At 37.2% G+C, this 17,010-nt stretch overlaps 2 protein-coding genes and 1 long non-coding RNA gene across 9 annotated transcripts in view; 1 reads left to right on the plus strand and 2 right to left on the minus strand.

Moving 5' to 3' along the window:
- The window catches only part of LOC111871789 (pleckstrin homology domain-containing family F member 2), a 37,368-nt gene extending 30,042 nt beyond the window's left edge, over positions 1-7,326 (minus strand). For 4 of the 6 annotated variants that reach the window (XR_002844097.2, XR_002844096.2, XM_023865127.2 and 1 more), the window contains exon 1: positions 3,126-3,310. Coding sequence is in view for 3 of the 6 variants with exons in the window: in XM_023865127.2 (XP_023720895.1) it covers positions 3,126-3,141 (16 nt within the window). In the remaining 3 variants the exon portion in view is untranslated. Of the gene's footprint in view, positions 1-2,968; positions 3,077-3,125; positions 3,311-7,307 lie in introns of those variants that run through there. The other 2 variants (XM_023865129.1, XM_023865125.2) reach the window with 2 other exon arrangements.
- On the plus strand, positions 3,416-9,960 carry LOC111871790 (ribonuclease kappa-B). The gene is made up of 3 exons (XM_023865130.2): positions 3,416-3,585; positions 6,578-6,703; positions 7,913-9,960. Exons 1-3 carry the CDS (start codon positions 3,517-3,519, stop codon positions 8,012-8,014), a joined length of 297 nt encoding a protein of 98 aa, XP_023720898.1. The 5' UTR covers positions 3,416-3,516; the 3' UTR covers positions 8,015-9,960.
- On the minus strand, positions 7,385-14,923 carry LOC111871791. 2 transcript variants are annotated; one of them, XR_002844099.2, is made up of 3 exons: positions 14,732-14,923; positions 14,448-14,573; positions 7,385-7,479 (listed from the first exon to the last, which is right to left on the minus strand). It is a non-coding gene; the product is annotated as an uncharacterized LOC111871791 (long non-coding RNA). The 2 variants fall into 2 exon arrangements; XR_002844098.2 differs by lacking the exon at positions 7,385-7,479 and adding an exon at positions 10,940-11,087.
- Positions 14,924-17,010: the final 2,087 nt, after the last annotated feature.

Raw genomic sequence — 17,010 nt, forward strand, 5'->3', positions numbered from 1 at the left:
ATATATCCATGATGTGTATTTATGCTAACCGTCTTACAGTGCACACAATTTCACCTTTCTCTTCACTTTTACACTACATGTTTTGGCACTAATGTGGCATCTTCAGGTGTGTCTCTATGCACGTCAAACTGCTGCACTGCACACCATGACGTCTTCATTCTAAAATGACTAAAATGTGTATTCGTCATGTATAACAATAAATTCTAAATATTAAAATCTTTCAGAATTCGTCATCCATATGTCATATCTCAAATACGCGAATCACGCCAATCCTCCTCTATGAGAGTGCTCCCATGGAGGAGGATAAACCCCTAGAGCCAGGCTGAATGCTGTGAAGCAGAGAAAAATCTCTTGCACCAGCTTGGAATCAAACCCTGGCTGTGCAGCCCATAGCCTGCCACTATACCCACTGAGCTATCCCGGGCCTTAACAAAACATTCACAGCTTTGTTAAATTTCCACTAGTACCATATTGGTTTCTCCTCCTCCATCTGGTAACTCGCCCTTGAGGTGGAAAGGTGATCAGCTAGGAATGTGCTTTTCCAGACCAGCCACACCTTCAAAAGTGTAATGGTATACTATAAGGAGGGGAAGTCACCACAGAAAAAGACAGGAAGGGAGGAAGGAAGGCAACAAGGATTCCTGGGTCAGGAGTGGGACTCCAGGAAATGCCACAATGGAGTGTATGTTCAGTTGGTTCTTTTCCTTATGTAATTCAAAAGCGAGTGAACTTCTGGGAAAGCTTGCTTGATTTTAAGAGGAGCTGTTTTCTGAAGATCAGCTCTCAACAGTGGCAATCAGATTCTCCATAATAAAAAAAACAAAGTTTCTTTAAATCTACCGCATGGCAGTATGCAATTGATTCAGTTACCCTCCTGCACGGTCTCTGTTTCGATCCTTTGAAAGTACAACCTCTCCTCCTCGATTTCACTGCAGCCCTGACCTGACCTGACTTGACCTGGTTTTAAAACCTCGCTCTGAATCCCATTTCCAAAAAATGTAGAATTACATGACAATCACCACCACCACCACCACCACCACCACCTACAGTACACAACACTGACTGCTGCTGCCAAAGCCCAACCATCAAGGGAAAAGGCAACAGAATTTAACCAGGGGTAGTAGGGAATGGGATGTGTGAAAGTACATGATGCAGAATACCTTATCAGCCACCGCTACGCAGAGTGTTGTGTTACAGTTTCTTAGATAATTCCATGTTCATGAATCATTTAACCACAACTAACAAGTAGTGATGTATACAGTTAATGTGCAAAAAGATTCCCTGTCACAAACACACTGCAGCACGTGGAAACGCAACAAACACTCCAAGAATACTGACAACTGTAGCGAGATGAATCAGAACTTGAAAACTGAAAACAGGTTGCAACTGTCAAACTGGTTCAATGAAAAAGTCCTGAGATTGTAATGTCATAATTTTATTATATGATGTCCCATGCCTGTCTTGGGATCACAATTTGCTATATGTTCGACTACAATCTTATTAACGAAATGTATTTTCTCAGGAGAAAAAATTACACTTAGTAAGAAATTGAGGTCAAAGCTTACATCAAGTGACAATGAGCTCAAATATGTGAGTCACATATTTGTGGAAAGAGAATTTCATTAGCTTAAAAGAAAAAGTATCATATGAGCTCTATAACTTGTAATAGACCAAAAGGTATAATTTTTAGAGGGAGCATGGCAAAAATATGCAATTTTTTATTATATTCTCACTCTTGCTCCATGAGAACTGCAAGACAAGGGTGTTGAAATTTTGCTAGAATACAACTTCCTATGAAGTTTACAAAGCTAAAACCTTCACTGAAATTTGAAGTCAGGTTGTGGACTGTGATGATCTGGCATGGCAAGTCTGCAGGGCGAGATGGACTTAATTGGTAGCGTGCACAGGAAAGATAAGACATCCATACAATATTATGATAAGAAAATCTCAAGGAAACAGGCCACTCTGAGACCTAAGCAGAAATTAAATGATGATAATACAATGTATTCAATGGCTAATGACAGAGTGCAATGGTTTTGAAAGAATTCCTGCTATTTACACTTTCTTTACAATTTACATTTTTTGGGGGCATTTCACCAGTATTTTATTTACTCCTCAAAATTTTGTATCTGAATTTCAATTCATCAAACAGAAGGCAAAACATGTGCTTAAACATAATACAAAATGCTTTAAGTGTCAGCAGCTGCAGAACAGACATCTCAATATGGCACTGCAATGAATTGTATTTACATTAAAATCTGAGGCATTTGCAAAAAAGTTGGAGTGTTAGTTGAATGTAGTGCACCAGATAGTTTTCACAATTTATATCTGCCTCACTGGCTGCAACCAGATTCTGGCAGTATCACTTGTGTGTTTCGTTGTCCAGAATACACCAGCATTTAGGGCATTTCTGCTACATCTGAATAACTGTGTTCATATATGTGACAGTACAAACTGTTTTGCATGAAGGCACAATATTCTTTCTTTTTGAAGCAAGTTACACTTTTATTTTATGATATGTACATTCAAAATTACCAAAATTCTTAAATTATGAGTATTTACAGTTACAAACCCTTCACACTTCAAAGATAAAAATTAATCTTCATATAAAAAAGTACACATAAAACCAGTTTATTATGTCCATGAATAACGGCTGTTTCCTTATATTATGTCCTTGCGGACAAGACCATTCACCCAATCCCAATTACAATCCTTTACATTTGTGTCACTACTAAAATCCACCATGCAAGCGAACTTGAAATGTCATGACCTAACCTCGCCTAACCTCAGCACGATCTGTAAATCTCGTGCATAGTTCTCAGATTGTATCAAGCTCTAATTAAATTACCTTCAATATCACCATACATGAAACTATGTTTCGCTCTCAAACTTTGGGCAAGAGAGGCAACAATGAATAATTCGTAATACACTATGAAATTACTACCATTATGTCACATTCTCTACTAACTTTGCATTTAACTCCTTGACATATAATTACGGGAGTTTCAACACGCACGAATTATATTAATACCGTAACTCTCATAAGTGGAAATATTTCGCTTCAACATGCCACACACACACACACACACACCCACAAAAGACGTAAACTCCATTCGGAAACGTACCTAATCTATCAACCATATTTCTGCGTGAACCCACCGATCACTGGTATGATTATTCGGAATGATTCACATTGTCACCACGGTCACCACCGTCACCACGGTTACCACACGGTTCATTTGCAATAGCTTGTAATATATAAAATAACTAATTGAATTTATTCAAATTTTTTACATATGAATTTCTCTATATTATGCACTACAAATCAAATTAATATTTACTATTCCGTTCATTACTCTACATTCATTACAAAGTCATTGGGTTCGAGAATACAAGTCACATGGTAACAAGGTAACAAGTGAAAGTTGTATCTAACGTATCTAAGTAATATACTGGAGATAAATTTGTATGGGAGCTTGGATGGTGTGTGTATGAATTTGTAATTCGACTAGAAAAATGAAGATCTGCGGTCCGAAACTCTCCCTTTGTGGTCTTATAATTAGTGTGTGGGGCATCTTTCAGTTGGTATGTTAAAGGGTATTCTTTGCTGTTGTTATTAGTGTGAATTTCTGAGTTTGATATAACCATGAAACTCTATGTTCAATTGAAAAACCTGTAGCAAAATCAGTGTTGGTAAACATATATCTGATTTGTTTCCTATTCGGAATAGTCTGAAGGAAAGTGGTGCTTTATCGCCGTTGCTTTTCAGCTGCGCTTAAGTATACGCTGTAAGGAAGTGGGACACATCAGCGAGTCTGTGCCGATGAAATTAATTTGTTAGACGATAACATAAATACGGCAAAGAAAATCGCAGAAGCTCTAACAGACGTTAGTAAGGAGGTTGATCTAGTAGTAAGCAGGGAAATGACAAAATCATAAAAGATTTCACAGGTCCTTTGAAACTAGCAAGGTCCAGGTATTTGGGAATCAAAATAGGATTTCCAGAGACATAGAGCCAGAGTAAAGTCAGGGAATACTTGCTACCATTCAGCTCAGAATCCTACTATCAAAAAGCATTAAGATTAAAATATACAACATTTACGACTGCCTGTAGTTTTGGATGAGTGTGAAACTTGCTTGCTCATAGTAAGGGAAGACAATAGACCAAGGGTGTCTGATAATAGGCTGCTGAGAGAATATTTGGATGTAAGGGGGATAGGGGGATGAAATAGGGAGCTGAAGAAAATTGTTTATGAGGAATTTCATAATTTGTGCTGTTCACCGCATATTAGTGGAATGATCAGGTTAAAGTCGATGAGATGAGCAGGATTGTAACACACATGGGAGAGATTTGGATAAAAGGTTTGATAGGAATACCTAGATGTAGATGAGAGAATGATATTCAGATTTTTTGTGGGTTATCTAACAATGCTTTCAGTATTGAGACTTATGGAACAGTGATGAAGTGAGAAGAGTAATAATGCATGGTGAAAAAGATTAAATACATTTCAGTTAGTCAGTGGTGTAAAAATGCATGAACAGAAATTGTCCAATTTCAAAGTTACACTCTCATTTTAAAAATTGACATCCAGGGGTCAAAGGAGTATTTTAAAAAGTTTGCATCCATGCATTCCGGAAAGTGTATTATGTAATGAGAAAGTTGTATAGAGGGGGAGGCATATGTGTACACTTCACAAAAATGTGAACTCAGTATTGGAAACCAGAAATACATCCCAACTCACAAGAAAAAGTGAGTATGACCTTACTATATATCAACACTCTTTGAGCTACAATTTGCAATCTACCAGAGTCATGTCATCTATACTGCAATGTGTATCATGCACCTGTCAGTATATAAACTACAAGTACATTGGAAGGTGTATTCACAGAAAATGCATTTGAAAACACCACCTTCAGATGTTCAGTTTCAAAAGGCAGGTGTGAATGACTAATCATTTTAAAGTCAACTGAACAATTCATTGAATCATAGCTTCAAACACTGTTACTTATACTTTGTAATTCATTCATTCATTCATTCATTGCAACACAACAAGCTGTGTTCCTCAAAGAGCTGGAATGTACTCTACAGTAAGGTGAATTTGTGGGTTTGTGTGACTTTGCTGATAATTATTCTTTAGTTTTGTGAAGTCAAACACAGGGGTTTCATTGGAAAATTGCACAAGTCACCATCCATCCAGCTGTGTTTATTTCAAGAAATTTGATGCTTTAAATACAGAGCATGAGAATCTCATAGTGACATCACACTATTTGAAGCATGATTGTTTTGGTGCATACCTTCCAGCAGTATCTGAGAAAAACTGTCTACTTCTCTGATAAGCTGTCTGCAGTTCAATACAAAAACAAAACAAAAAAATACTTAATATTACATGGCACAGTGGAGAATGTGGAGTGCCAGTAACATCCCATGGGAAGAGTGCTTGGTGACACCATGAAACGGCTGGCAGCAAACGCCAGTTTTCGACAACCATATAATGTACAAGTAATAATACCTCACTAGCTGCATGAATGGGCTCGATCCAGCATACACAACCACAATTTTGATTTTGTGAGAGAAAATTAGTACAAAGAAGGCCTGTTATCAAGTTGGTTTGCAAGAGCTTCTCACTTAAGTTAGCTTAAAAAAGCATGTTTTGGCATACTGCCGTCACTTTTGAACATTCACAAGATTGTGCTGGCAGTGTGTTAGCTTTTATACTAGTAGTTTTGTTACAAGAAGATATATTACTATACAAGTTAACAATATTTCTAAATATATATATATATATATAGTTAATTATGTTGAGTTCTTTTTTTTTTCTTGGGGTGGGGTGAGACTTGAGTTCACTTTGTATGTCGACCACCAATTAGCCTATTGTACCAGCCCTGGATAATAATGATGATGAATGTGGAGCAGTCAGTGGAATGAGAATTTTCAGGGGAAACCGAAGTACTTGGAGAAATCCTGGTGCAGTGCCACTTTGCCCACCACAAATCCTAAATGACCTGAGCCGTGGCACAGCCCTAATTTATGTTAACCTAAATTAATGAATGTATAGACTTTGAAAGAAAAATGTTGTTTTAAGTTGCCTTGTCAGTACAAAGCTTCATAAAACCCAATCACATTTCAGTCCCAACTTGATATTTCCCAATTTTTTAAATAGCAGTTACATGCACGCATTGTATTTAAAAAATTAAAATACAGCATTTTGAGAAATACAAGGCCAAAGGTCAGATTTGAATGCCTTCAAAATGTAACTGTGCTGATAATATTGGCATGATAGTTCATCAGAAAGGGCATTTTATTTGCTTTGAAAGAGGCAGAAAGTGAGCTCTAAGTGTCAGTTACATCAGAAGTTATGCCAGCTTTTCTATGAAAACCTGTGCCCAAAAGACAAGTTTTTTATGACTTCAGACATCTGCTGTCAAAATTCTAGTGGCCATAAAGCAGTAAAATTGACGGGAATACTAATCTCCACTGGTAATACAGTCTCCCAGAAGTGATTCAACTCTGAAGGAATCAAGCTGGAAATGTCTTCCTTATAAACGTGATGTGGACTTGCCCGTCTTTCTTTTACAGGTATTAATGGGCATATTTTACTATGTGAAAAGCATCGCTTTATCTGAAGATCTTCCTGGTGTTGAGGAAGGTGGTTTTGAATCACCAGAAGAATTCTATAAAATTGCTGATAGAGGTTACGTACAAGTATGTATATATGCTTACTTATTTGTTTGTGTTTGTGTTAGTGTTGTATGAGTTAGAAATGCTGTTTAACATTGATGGTATTGGTGACAGAATGTAATGAAAATTGGTTATTCCAAGGGTTTTAAGGAAATAGGCCTTTATGTGGAAAGGTACTGCATTTACATATATCCATGCAATTAAGATTCTCCCCATCTCCAGTAAATCATAGACCCTCCTTAAAAAGGGAAGTGTCCTATGTGTCTGTTGCAACCAACAGGTTACCATATGGCCTGCTGATGGAAGTAGACTGCTGGGACAGATGGCAGGCATGGTACTTGTAGAACAAGAGATTTAAACAGCTGCATTTCGAGTGCAGGTTTCATCAAGGCGAGCAAAGATTTTTCTTCAGATTATGCATATAGAAGTTGTATTAGCAGCAGTCACTGCTGCTGTGATGTAGTTCGTCTGCACTCCTGTAGTCTTCATACGTTGAATTATGGAAAAGAATCTCTTTTGTTTATCTGGATTTCTCTTTTTAACAACTATCGATATGGGGTGCCTGCTCAGGTCTGACATGGTCTGACAATAACATTCATGAACTCATCAAGGTAAAAGTGGTACATACCTCATTGCTGAACATCACTGTGGTCACCTCCAAAGTACTCCCCTTGGGAAGCTATGCACCAATGCCAGCGCCTTGGACTGGTTTTGTGGAATTGCCTTCAGAGCTGCTGTCATATTACTCCTGATATCATCAGTGTCATCAGAATGTCTTCCTTTTAATATTTCCTTTATCTCTGGGAACAGAGAAAAGTAATTTGGGGCTACATCTGGTGAATAGGGAGGGTGTTCGAGCACAGTTATTTGTTTACTAGCTAAAAAGTCACTCACAGACAGTGCCATGTGAGCAGGTGCATTGTTGTGATGCAAGACCTGCGAGTTGTTGGCAGTAACACCAAAACACCACTCAGACAATAATAGGCACCACTCAGAAGAGACTGCCATAGATCAACAACATCAACACAGCTATGAAACCCTGATATGCCAATGTCATCAAACCATGCTGAGGTTTCTGTCCACTGCTTCCACGGAAAGCACACGGTGGCAGTTTTGCAAACGTCAGATCTCATATTATTTGTAATAACTGTTCATCTTTCAGTCTTGGATCTAGCTAGGAACTACAGCCAAGCAACAAGATTGTGATTATTATTTATGTCCTTTCTGTTTCAGAATGCATATAACTGTTGGATTGCAGCCTGTCTGTACATCTTTACTTTGGTTATATCAGGCCATCAGTTTTATGTCAACAGTCGCTCATCTCTGAGTATGTAATTCGTTGAAATTCCAGTAAGAAGTTTTTTAAAAATTCCTGTTACAAAATTAAAGTGTAGTTGGCCAAAGTAAAACAAATTTAAGTATTCCACGTATGCACTGTGAAGAATATGACCTTCCAAAATTCACTGTTTTGTACAGTGTTTGCTGGTGGCTGGGGAAATACTTTATCTGGGACACTACATCAGAAAGGATGCTATAGGATTTCTTCATTCATTGGTTGTAGCTAGTTTTCCAGTGTTAATACATTTGGAAGGAAAGTAATCAATTTATTGAGGTTACTGTAACACCCTTAGCAGTGCACCAAGTATTAAAAGTAGTTGCAGATGTGCTGGACCTGATGTATTGTGTAGATATTTATGGGAATTTGTTTCATTTAAAATGTAAAAATTTTCATGTTGTATAAATATGTATTACAGTTTTTGAAAAATGACTATTTTTAGCTTTCTGGTTTATGTCCCTATGTATAATGTTATGTTTTTCGTAATTTATCGCATAAACTGTTGAATGGAAACAAATAAAAAAATTACTGTGGGCTTATAAGTAGATTTATATCCTCATAACTGTACAGTAAAACATGTTATTCTTACATTTCTAAGTTGAATATTGCAATAATGATTAATAAAATAAAACATTGCCATTTTTCATGATATTTTTGGCCAGGTCAAAATCTCTCGGCTTTCACTTAATGGCAATATGAAAATACTGTTGCAACTGTTATAATTCCTCTTTCAGTTTTAAGAATGAATTATATGTTGCATTTGGTTTATTATGTAAAGGCATTTCTTTAATTCAGATATACATAATTAATAATTTGCTGTAAGTCAGCTGTTCATTAACCTGAGTAGAAGAGGATGGACGATGCATTAATAATGGAAACAAAAAACGTAATTATGAAACAATATTCTTTGTTAATGGATGATACAGCTGAGGTATATTCAAGTCGTTACAGTCTTATTGCATGGAAATAAGATGCCAAAATTTTGTTATTATATTATCTGCTACATAGAATGGTGATATTTAATACCAAATTGGCTAGAATTAGTGTTTAATAGTTCCATGTGTGCATCAGTGAGCAAATAAATATTGTAGCTCCTAATGAAATGCTTTGAATGTTTGACGGGCTAGTTTATTTTCCATGCATATAATTTGGAGTTTTAATTTAGGCATTTATCCATACATCTACACATCTGCAATTTCCAAGATTCCAGAATTTATAGTTTTGTCTGCCTGGAAAATATCACAATAACATTCCAGACTCATTGTATGTAATTGAATTACTGAATATGTCATCCAGACTGTTTGTAAATAAGATTCAATTGCAGATAGTAAAATAGAATGGTCACTGCAATATAATTAATAAGTGTTAGATTTTATTTCCATTAGAAGAGTAGAGATAGGAAGCTGTATGTTAAAGGAAGACCTGTAGACATAAAAATCTGCCATACTGGAAATAGAATGTTCAGATTTTGAATTAGTAGCAAAGGAGACTGGTTGAGGAATAAAGCAAATAAGTGTCAGAGAATGTGATCTCAATGAGGCTGCTTCATACACACCCCCATAGTAGCACACACTCATTTTGTTTTCACTACATTGTTGTACTCCGCCCATTATATCATGATTTCAAACAGTTCTCTGCACTTTAGATATAATCAGAATGGCATTATAAATCCAGGCTCAGATGTATCACTCCCCTTTGGGTTTTTTTTTAGGGAAAATTAAAATATTGAATGGCATGCCTGGTTTAAAAAGTTTTGCTGCATAAATTTTACAATATGTTAACATTTACATCTTCATAACTTCATGTCCTAAGCAGTACTTATACCACTATTTTTAATCAAGCATGTTGATATGTAATAATCTGTAATGTATTCATTATGTAAGTATTTGGGGTTAGCTTCTCTAAACCAATTTCAGTAGTTGCAGTCATCATTTAACACTACAAAGTCTGTAAATATAATAATCACAAATGGTTTTTGCCAGGCAATGTAATGAGACAAAGGGCTGGAAGATTAACTCAGGCACTTACAAAATGAGAGTCCAGAAGTTAAAATAGAGCCTTTTAGAAAAGAACAGGCTAATGTTAAGAATATCCTCTTCAAGATTGGAACTAAATTTGTGGACTTCTGACTTTAATTTTCAGTTTGTATGATGTATGTAATGGAGGCACACGGTAGCGTAGTGGTTGAGGCACTATGCTACAAGCTGGAAGGTCCGAAGAGGTCATTGGATTTTTTCAACTGACCTAATCCTCCCAGCCGCACTATGGCCCTGGGGTTGACTCAGCCTCTAACAGAAATGAGTACCAGGAATTAATTAAATAATTTTCCTGGAGAGTAAAGTGTGGCCAGCACGTAAGGCTGACAACCTTACTGCCATCTTTGAGCCGATTGTCTAGATAATGTGGGACCCTCAACATCTCACAACCCTATGGGCCTTCACGGCCTGTTACAGGGATAGCTTTACTTTATTTATGATGTATGTAATATATTTCAGAAACATCTTATGCTATTAGCCAGTCTTCAGATGTCTTTGTGAAAATATGTTATGTGATTACACAATGCTGAAACTGTATGTAAATTTGTAAAATAAAATTACGAATATACTGTGTATAGTGGTGTATAAGATGACCCTAGAATTTTCAATTGAACATTTAAGTTTGGGCTATATTAGTCAGATGAAGTGACCATTCATTCTAATCCTGCAAAATCCTTATCCATATCTTACATCAGAAGTTCATTAAGTATATCCCAAAGATATATTCTTAAGTGAATCATCATATGACTAAAATTTTTGAGTCATATATCATGGCTTTGTGCTTGAATGTCCAACAGTCAGGAGAACTCAAATCATCCTTAGAACATCTCACAAAGCTGAAGTGCATTAGCCACCTTAAAAAATAAGTACCCTGCCATTCACCTGCTCTAATGCACTGTGGCAAAGGTTCCCATTAATTATTCCAGTTTCTTCTTTGAAAAACATGGCTGGGGCAAGAAATGTTCAGGATTTGTGCAAATGTATGCTGACCACTTGTTCCAGTATCAACAGTCTGGAGTCATCAACACTGAGAATCCTGAGGGAATATTATTCCATTAGTACATGATAAAGGTAAAAGGTAAAGATTCATACCACAGACCACCAAAGCTTTCCAAAATGTGTCCTATTATACACCTAAATAAGGAGATTCTAAAGGGTTCTGATGATCGTGTATAACACACGAAATTCCTGGGTTTTTTAACTTCTTCCATCGTCCGGTATTCTAGAGAATAGAAAACACTGAGTAAGTGTCTTCTCCCTTCACCTGAGGATGGAAACAGATCCAGTTACAGAAATGTCAGGTTTTCTGTTCTCTAGAACACCAGATGATGGAAAAAGTCCAAACACTCAGTAATTCTGTGACCTAAATAAGGAACTTATGCATTGTTTCAGACAAACTACATCTATCTACAAATCCTGTAACAAAAACTATGGAAAGCTGTCTATCACTGAAACAGCAGATTTCACTGAAGTCTTCACAATTTAGGATCAAACATTCAACTATATGATGCAGTGACAGGCTATTTATGACACCTCACTGTTTGAACTTTGAGGGTCATGAAACTTGAGTCCCTCTCTCATATCAACTTATATGATCAAAACAAATGCTGTTGTTGAACAGTTGTATGTGTATGTACGTGTGTAAGGGGTGGGTCATAAAATATGGCCCTTGCACTGCGACCTTCAATGATCTATTGTGCTTCCTACACTTCGAATGAAATGTAGGACTTTACCAGGTTGTTGTACAGCTGGTGGCACCTTCACTGAACCTGGCTTGGACTGCGTGGATGAATAATTTCTATGATATGCCACAAACATTAAAAGGTGTTCATAAAACAGACTGTCAGTATTTCAGTACTGAGAAAAAATGTTCCAAATTTGTGAAAAACAGACAAGGTGAAATTATATCTCTGCATTCAGGATCCATAATGGCAATGAATAAAGGGCACATGAAAATGTTTTGTAGGTAGTACTAAAGACTATTAAAGAGTCCGGCCAGTACTCATCTAACACAGTACCATGTCTCACTGAAAGGCATTTCATCAAAACAACAACACTAGGGATGTAATGTATTGATGTGAAAAGTGGTGATAGGTCATGTTATGAATGTTAATGAAGATCACCATACTAAACTGAATTAATAAGTGGTGACCACCATTCAGTGCAGGTATCTTTATGTTTATGAAACTCCACATCTGAGGTAAGCAAACTGAGTTCATACACATGCATTAAATAGTTCCCCGAATAATCATACCAGTTCTGAAAGAAAACAAACAGGTTTTGAAGAGTACTATCTTCTGGGATATAATGCCATGGCATGCCTCCTGCTTTCATGCTGGTATCTTTGCTCAGCTTATTCTTTGACCCTGAACTTTTAAGTGTTGGTTGAGTTTCAGTGGACTACATGGCATTATATCCCAAAAGATAGTAACTCTTCATAACCACTGCTGTGAAAACCTTACATCTTACACACAGGTGCTTGCGATATTGAAAAATGTATCATACCTTTGAACTTTAGGCCTTTAAGGCTGAAATATCCATCACTAAGGAGTGGAGCCATTTAAATGTCTTATATTACTGAAGTGTTAACAAAGACCCATACATGCATAACAAAGAAAATCCTGATCCTACAATAAGGCCAAAATGGCTCTTGTAAGGACCCTCACTTATTTACTTACTTATGGAGCTGAGCCCTTCTTGAGGAGAAGCCAAATCTGCAGCTACTCAAAAATTTCCCAGCATATTATGGATCCCAAAGGTTCATTACCATGTTCACAAGAGCCCTCAGCTGGTCCCTATCCTGAGCCAGATCAATCCAATCCATACCATCCCTTCCTATCTCTCTAAGATCCATTCTAATATTGTCCACCCACCTACGCCTTGGTCTTCCCAGTGATCTCCTTCCTTCTGGCTTTCTCACCAATATCTTATATGCATTCCTTGTCTCCCCCCATATGCTACTGCACCCTCCATACAAAAGTTACTGAGCCCCATGAAAATCCCTCACAGTAAGGGATGGCATACTGGGAGTCCACTGACAAGATGATCTAAAGTAGCTCAAAGTAGTGGTGGTGGTCAAAGTGGCGCTGGGACAGGTTTTCTCTGAGTACTTCGGATTCCCCTGCCAATCTTCATTCCACCAATTGCTCCACAATCACCCTCACCTATCATCTGGAGCTGGTACAATAGGCCATAAGTGGCCCCAATACAAGGGACTTAGCCTGCCCCGCTACCAATAAAAAAAAAAGTTAACATACATCACATTATCTTCTTAAATGCAATTAAACATTAGTACACAAACTGTATTTCCATTTCATCTCACACTACTTAGTGGATTTACATCAGAAGGGAGTATAACACCACTTGTATCACCACTACAGACTCATCAAGGTGCTCTTCCACTGGGGACCAAAAAGAGAAGACACTAATTGATATGAAATATTTGCATTACCTTGGCTAAAAAATAATCACACTGAAAAATTAAAGAGTTTAATGATGACCCTTGTACTACAGACATTCCTACAAAAGTGTCTGTTAACAAACAAATACTTTTTCCATAAGTCAACAATATATTGTAGCATGTAGAGTCGTTTCTAGGCAATGACTCTGTAAACTTGTTCCTGCAGCAACAGAAATGCATGCAACAAAGGAATTGCTGCCAGTGGTGTTTTCTACTTGGTCCATGCTGAGGGGTTATGAGGACAACTGGAGCAGGAATAGGCAGTTAGAAGGAAGCCGCCATTCAGAGAGGACTTGAGCTTGAAAGCAGAGGACTAGCCATTGTTATAAGCCATTAGCAGACTACTAGTGAAGACACTGTGGACTGGAAGACTTCTAACATTATTTTGTTAAATATGTAAATAGCAATGGCATTATAGTTATTTGTAGTTATGACCTGCAAATGGTCAATAAATTCAATATCCAATCCAGAACCCCATCTATAGTCACTCCCTATTATGTGACAACTGCAAACAAATTACATCACAGCAGCAGTGCCGGCACCAACTGAAAAACTAACACAACATCTCTGCATAAACCTAAGAAAAATATCTCATTCCACAAGAACTACTTGCCATCCAACTCATCAGTCTTGCTCACATCAGCAGGCTACCTGACAACCCATTTGCAACAGATACACAAAACACAATCATCTTTTAATACATGACAAATGATTTGCTCCAACATAAAAATGGAGCAATGTTAACTGCACAAAAATAAACAACTTCAAATATAGTTCCCATTTACATAATAAAGGCCAATTAACCTAGAATCCATGTTCCTTGGAATAACCAGTGTTTGCTACATTCTATTACAAACACCATCAACGTTAAACAGCGTTTGCACCTGATGTAACATTGTTATATGAACAGTTTAATATATAAACATAAATACATACTTGTACATAATTTCTGTCAGCAGTCTTATAGCATTCTTCTGTTTTTCCAAAACTGACTTCTTCAACCCTTGCAAGATCTTCCCCTAACGCAATATTTGTAAAATTATAAAAAATACCCATTAATACCTATAAAAGAAAAAAAAAAAAGTTACATATGTGTATGGGTTTCTGTGCTTTTTTTGTTTAAGTACTCTGGAAATTCGTTCGTACTAGAGTAACAACTAAAATATTAACACTAATAATAATAAAAATTATAACCGCAGTAACACTGATCAGTATCATACCAACTGAAAGAAGCCCCACACACTAATCATAATGATGCAGAGGGAGAGCTTCGGACCGCAAATCATCATTTTCAGTTCCAATTTTAACCGTGTAATACAACTTTCACTAGTCACACAACTGTCAAAACCCTTCCTCTTTTCCTTCGTTCTGTCGGGACATGCGCTTCCCGCGCTTCGAGCATTATCGCGACCTGCGAGATTGTTTGCAACCAGGTCATAGATAACCATAGATAACACACATAGGTGATACCGTATCGATACATTGGTGCATCTAGAGCTATCTTTAGTCAGATAAGTGAACCAAGTACACAAATCATTCCCATTACCCATGATAGATGTCACTAGGCGCCAATGTCTCTACTCGTTTATTTTTTTTAACTCATTCGAGTCAGTCATTAAGGCACAACCTAAATTGTTTTGGTCCGTAGCCTCAGAGACTTACCTGAGGAATCAGTAATTTAAGATAATGTCAATAAAAATTGTTGATAATATATTTTAGGATTCGTTTCCCTAAATGCTATCTATATATAATCAAATGCAAGTTGCCGTTGAAGGATATCTCATTTGCTTCCTAAGTAGACTGTGTTATAGAAACCCCGACTTGTTCCTATCATACAAGACCATCATCATCGGGTATACCTTATTATAAGAATACTTTATGATCCATATATGTAAAAGCTTAAAAGCTTAAAGTATTTGGGTATAAGTCTTCATAACTTTAGATTTCTATTATGCTTACAATATGGAGATTCTGGTTGTATTAAATGCTGTGGAGTTGACAACATAATTTTGTTGTGTTGTTCTGGGCTATCTCATAGTCGCCATCTGTTGGTGTCAATGAATGTGAAACTCTACAGCCATGTTGTGATTGTTCACCCATATACCTCAACATGGCATTATATCCCAGAAAACAGGGCTCCTCATAACCACTGTTGCGACAACCTCAAATCATATATGCATTATTTTGTGTGCACTACTGTGTTGGTGCTGTGATTTTTTTCTTCACTCCTTCATTATTTGTTGAGGCCTACAAAAATGTTCTTCCTATGGACACAGATCTACCCATTGACAAAAAGAATTTAAATTCTTCAACATCCCCAGAAAGCCAACACAGTATGTGTGTTGTATTTTATTTATGGTGTAAAGGGTTTGTTGTTAGTGTTGCATAATCATTGTTGCTTGTAAGATATGAAACTTTCATGGCAAATAAATGTGCTAAATTCTCAACCAATCGATCATTTCAGTGACGATTTAAAAACCAACATTTTGGCTATCTTCTCAATCTCCATCATCAGGGTTGATGTGGTGACCAGCCACATGTTTTCCCAGTAACCCGCTGAGCTTGTATCATGTTGACTGTTGGAATGGTAAAGATGCTACTCCAATTGGTCTCTCTTTTATTGTTGTTCTTTTGTGTTTCTTATTCATTGCTCTGCTGAAGGCTGCAGCATTTTACACATTCTATATGAATTTCTTTTTAAGTGTCAAGCTTTGTACCTCAAACATTCTGTGTCACCTATTATCCTGGCACATTCAGCAAGTGTAGTCAGCACTCCATGAATTGATGGATGATGGTGTCATTTTACTTGGATATAGTGAGGTTACTGCGAAAATTTAAATTAAGGGCAGTCCACATTCCTGCTAAGACTTCTCACACACTAAGACCAGTGAAAGATGACTTAGGACTAAAAGTCTGTAGCATTCCATGCAAATGAAGAAAAGTGTATACAGGACAGACAGGTTGATCCATTGAAACATGGTGTAAAGATCATGAAACATACCTACTTTGATACAAAGAGCTCATTCTTCTTGAATATAATTCCATATAAAGAAAGAAAAAGCTATCCCTGTAAGAGGCTGTGAAGGCCCATAGGGTTGTGAGACATCAAGGCTCCCACATTTTCTAGACAGTCAACTTGCAGATGGTGGTGAGGTTGTCAGCCTTACGCATCAGCCACTCTTCATCACTAGGAAGACTCAGTTAGAGGCTGAGTCCACCCAATGGCCATAATGCAGCTGGAAGGATTAGGTAAATGGAAAAATCCACTGACCTCATCAGGAATCAAATCTGTAACCTTCTGTCTTGCAGCATAGCGCCTCATATAATGCCATATACCGTAGCGGGAATCAGCTGATGTTTTGACCATACTTGCTCCATCTTCAGTGTCAACGTTTAACTCAAGCAAGAAGTCAGCATGCTGCCTGCTTGATGCTGAACCTGAAGGTGGAGGAAATAAGTTCCTCCAAAATGTTGGCTGACTTCCACTAGACTACACTGC

The sequence above is a fragment of the Cryptotermes secundus genome, unplaced genomic scaffold (assembly GCF_002891405.2).
Source record: "Cryptotermes secundus unplaced genomic scaffold, Csec_1.0 scaffold873, whole genome shotgun sequence".
Classification (NCBI taxonomy): Eukaryota; Metazoa; Arthropoda; class Insecta; order Blattodea; family Kalotermitidae; genus Cryptotermes; species Cryptotermes secundus.

Excerpts from the sequence above, each read along its gene's own strand:
- LOC111871790 (XM_023865130.2), top strand. The coding sequence starts at position 3,517 with ATGAAGATCTGCGGTCCGAAACTCTCCCTTTGTGGTCTTATAATTAGT. Across the intron at positions 3,586-6,577 it reads TGTGGGGCATCTTTCAGTTG|GTATTAATGGGCATATTTTA; the intron begins GTATGTTAAAGG and ends TTTCTTTTACAG. Across the intron at positions 6,704-7,912 it reads CTGATAGAGGTTACGTACAA|AATGCATATAACTGTTGGAT; the intron begins GTATGTATATAT and ends TTTCTGTTTCAG.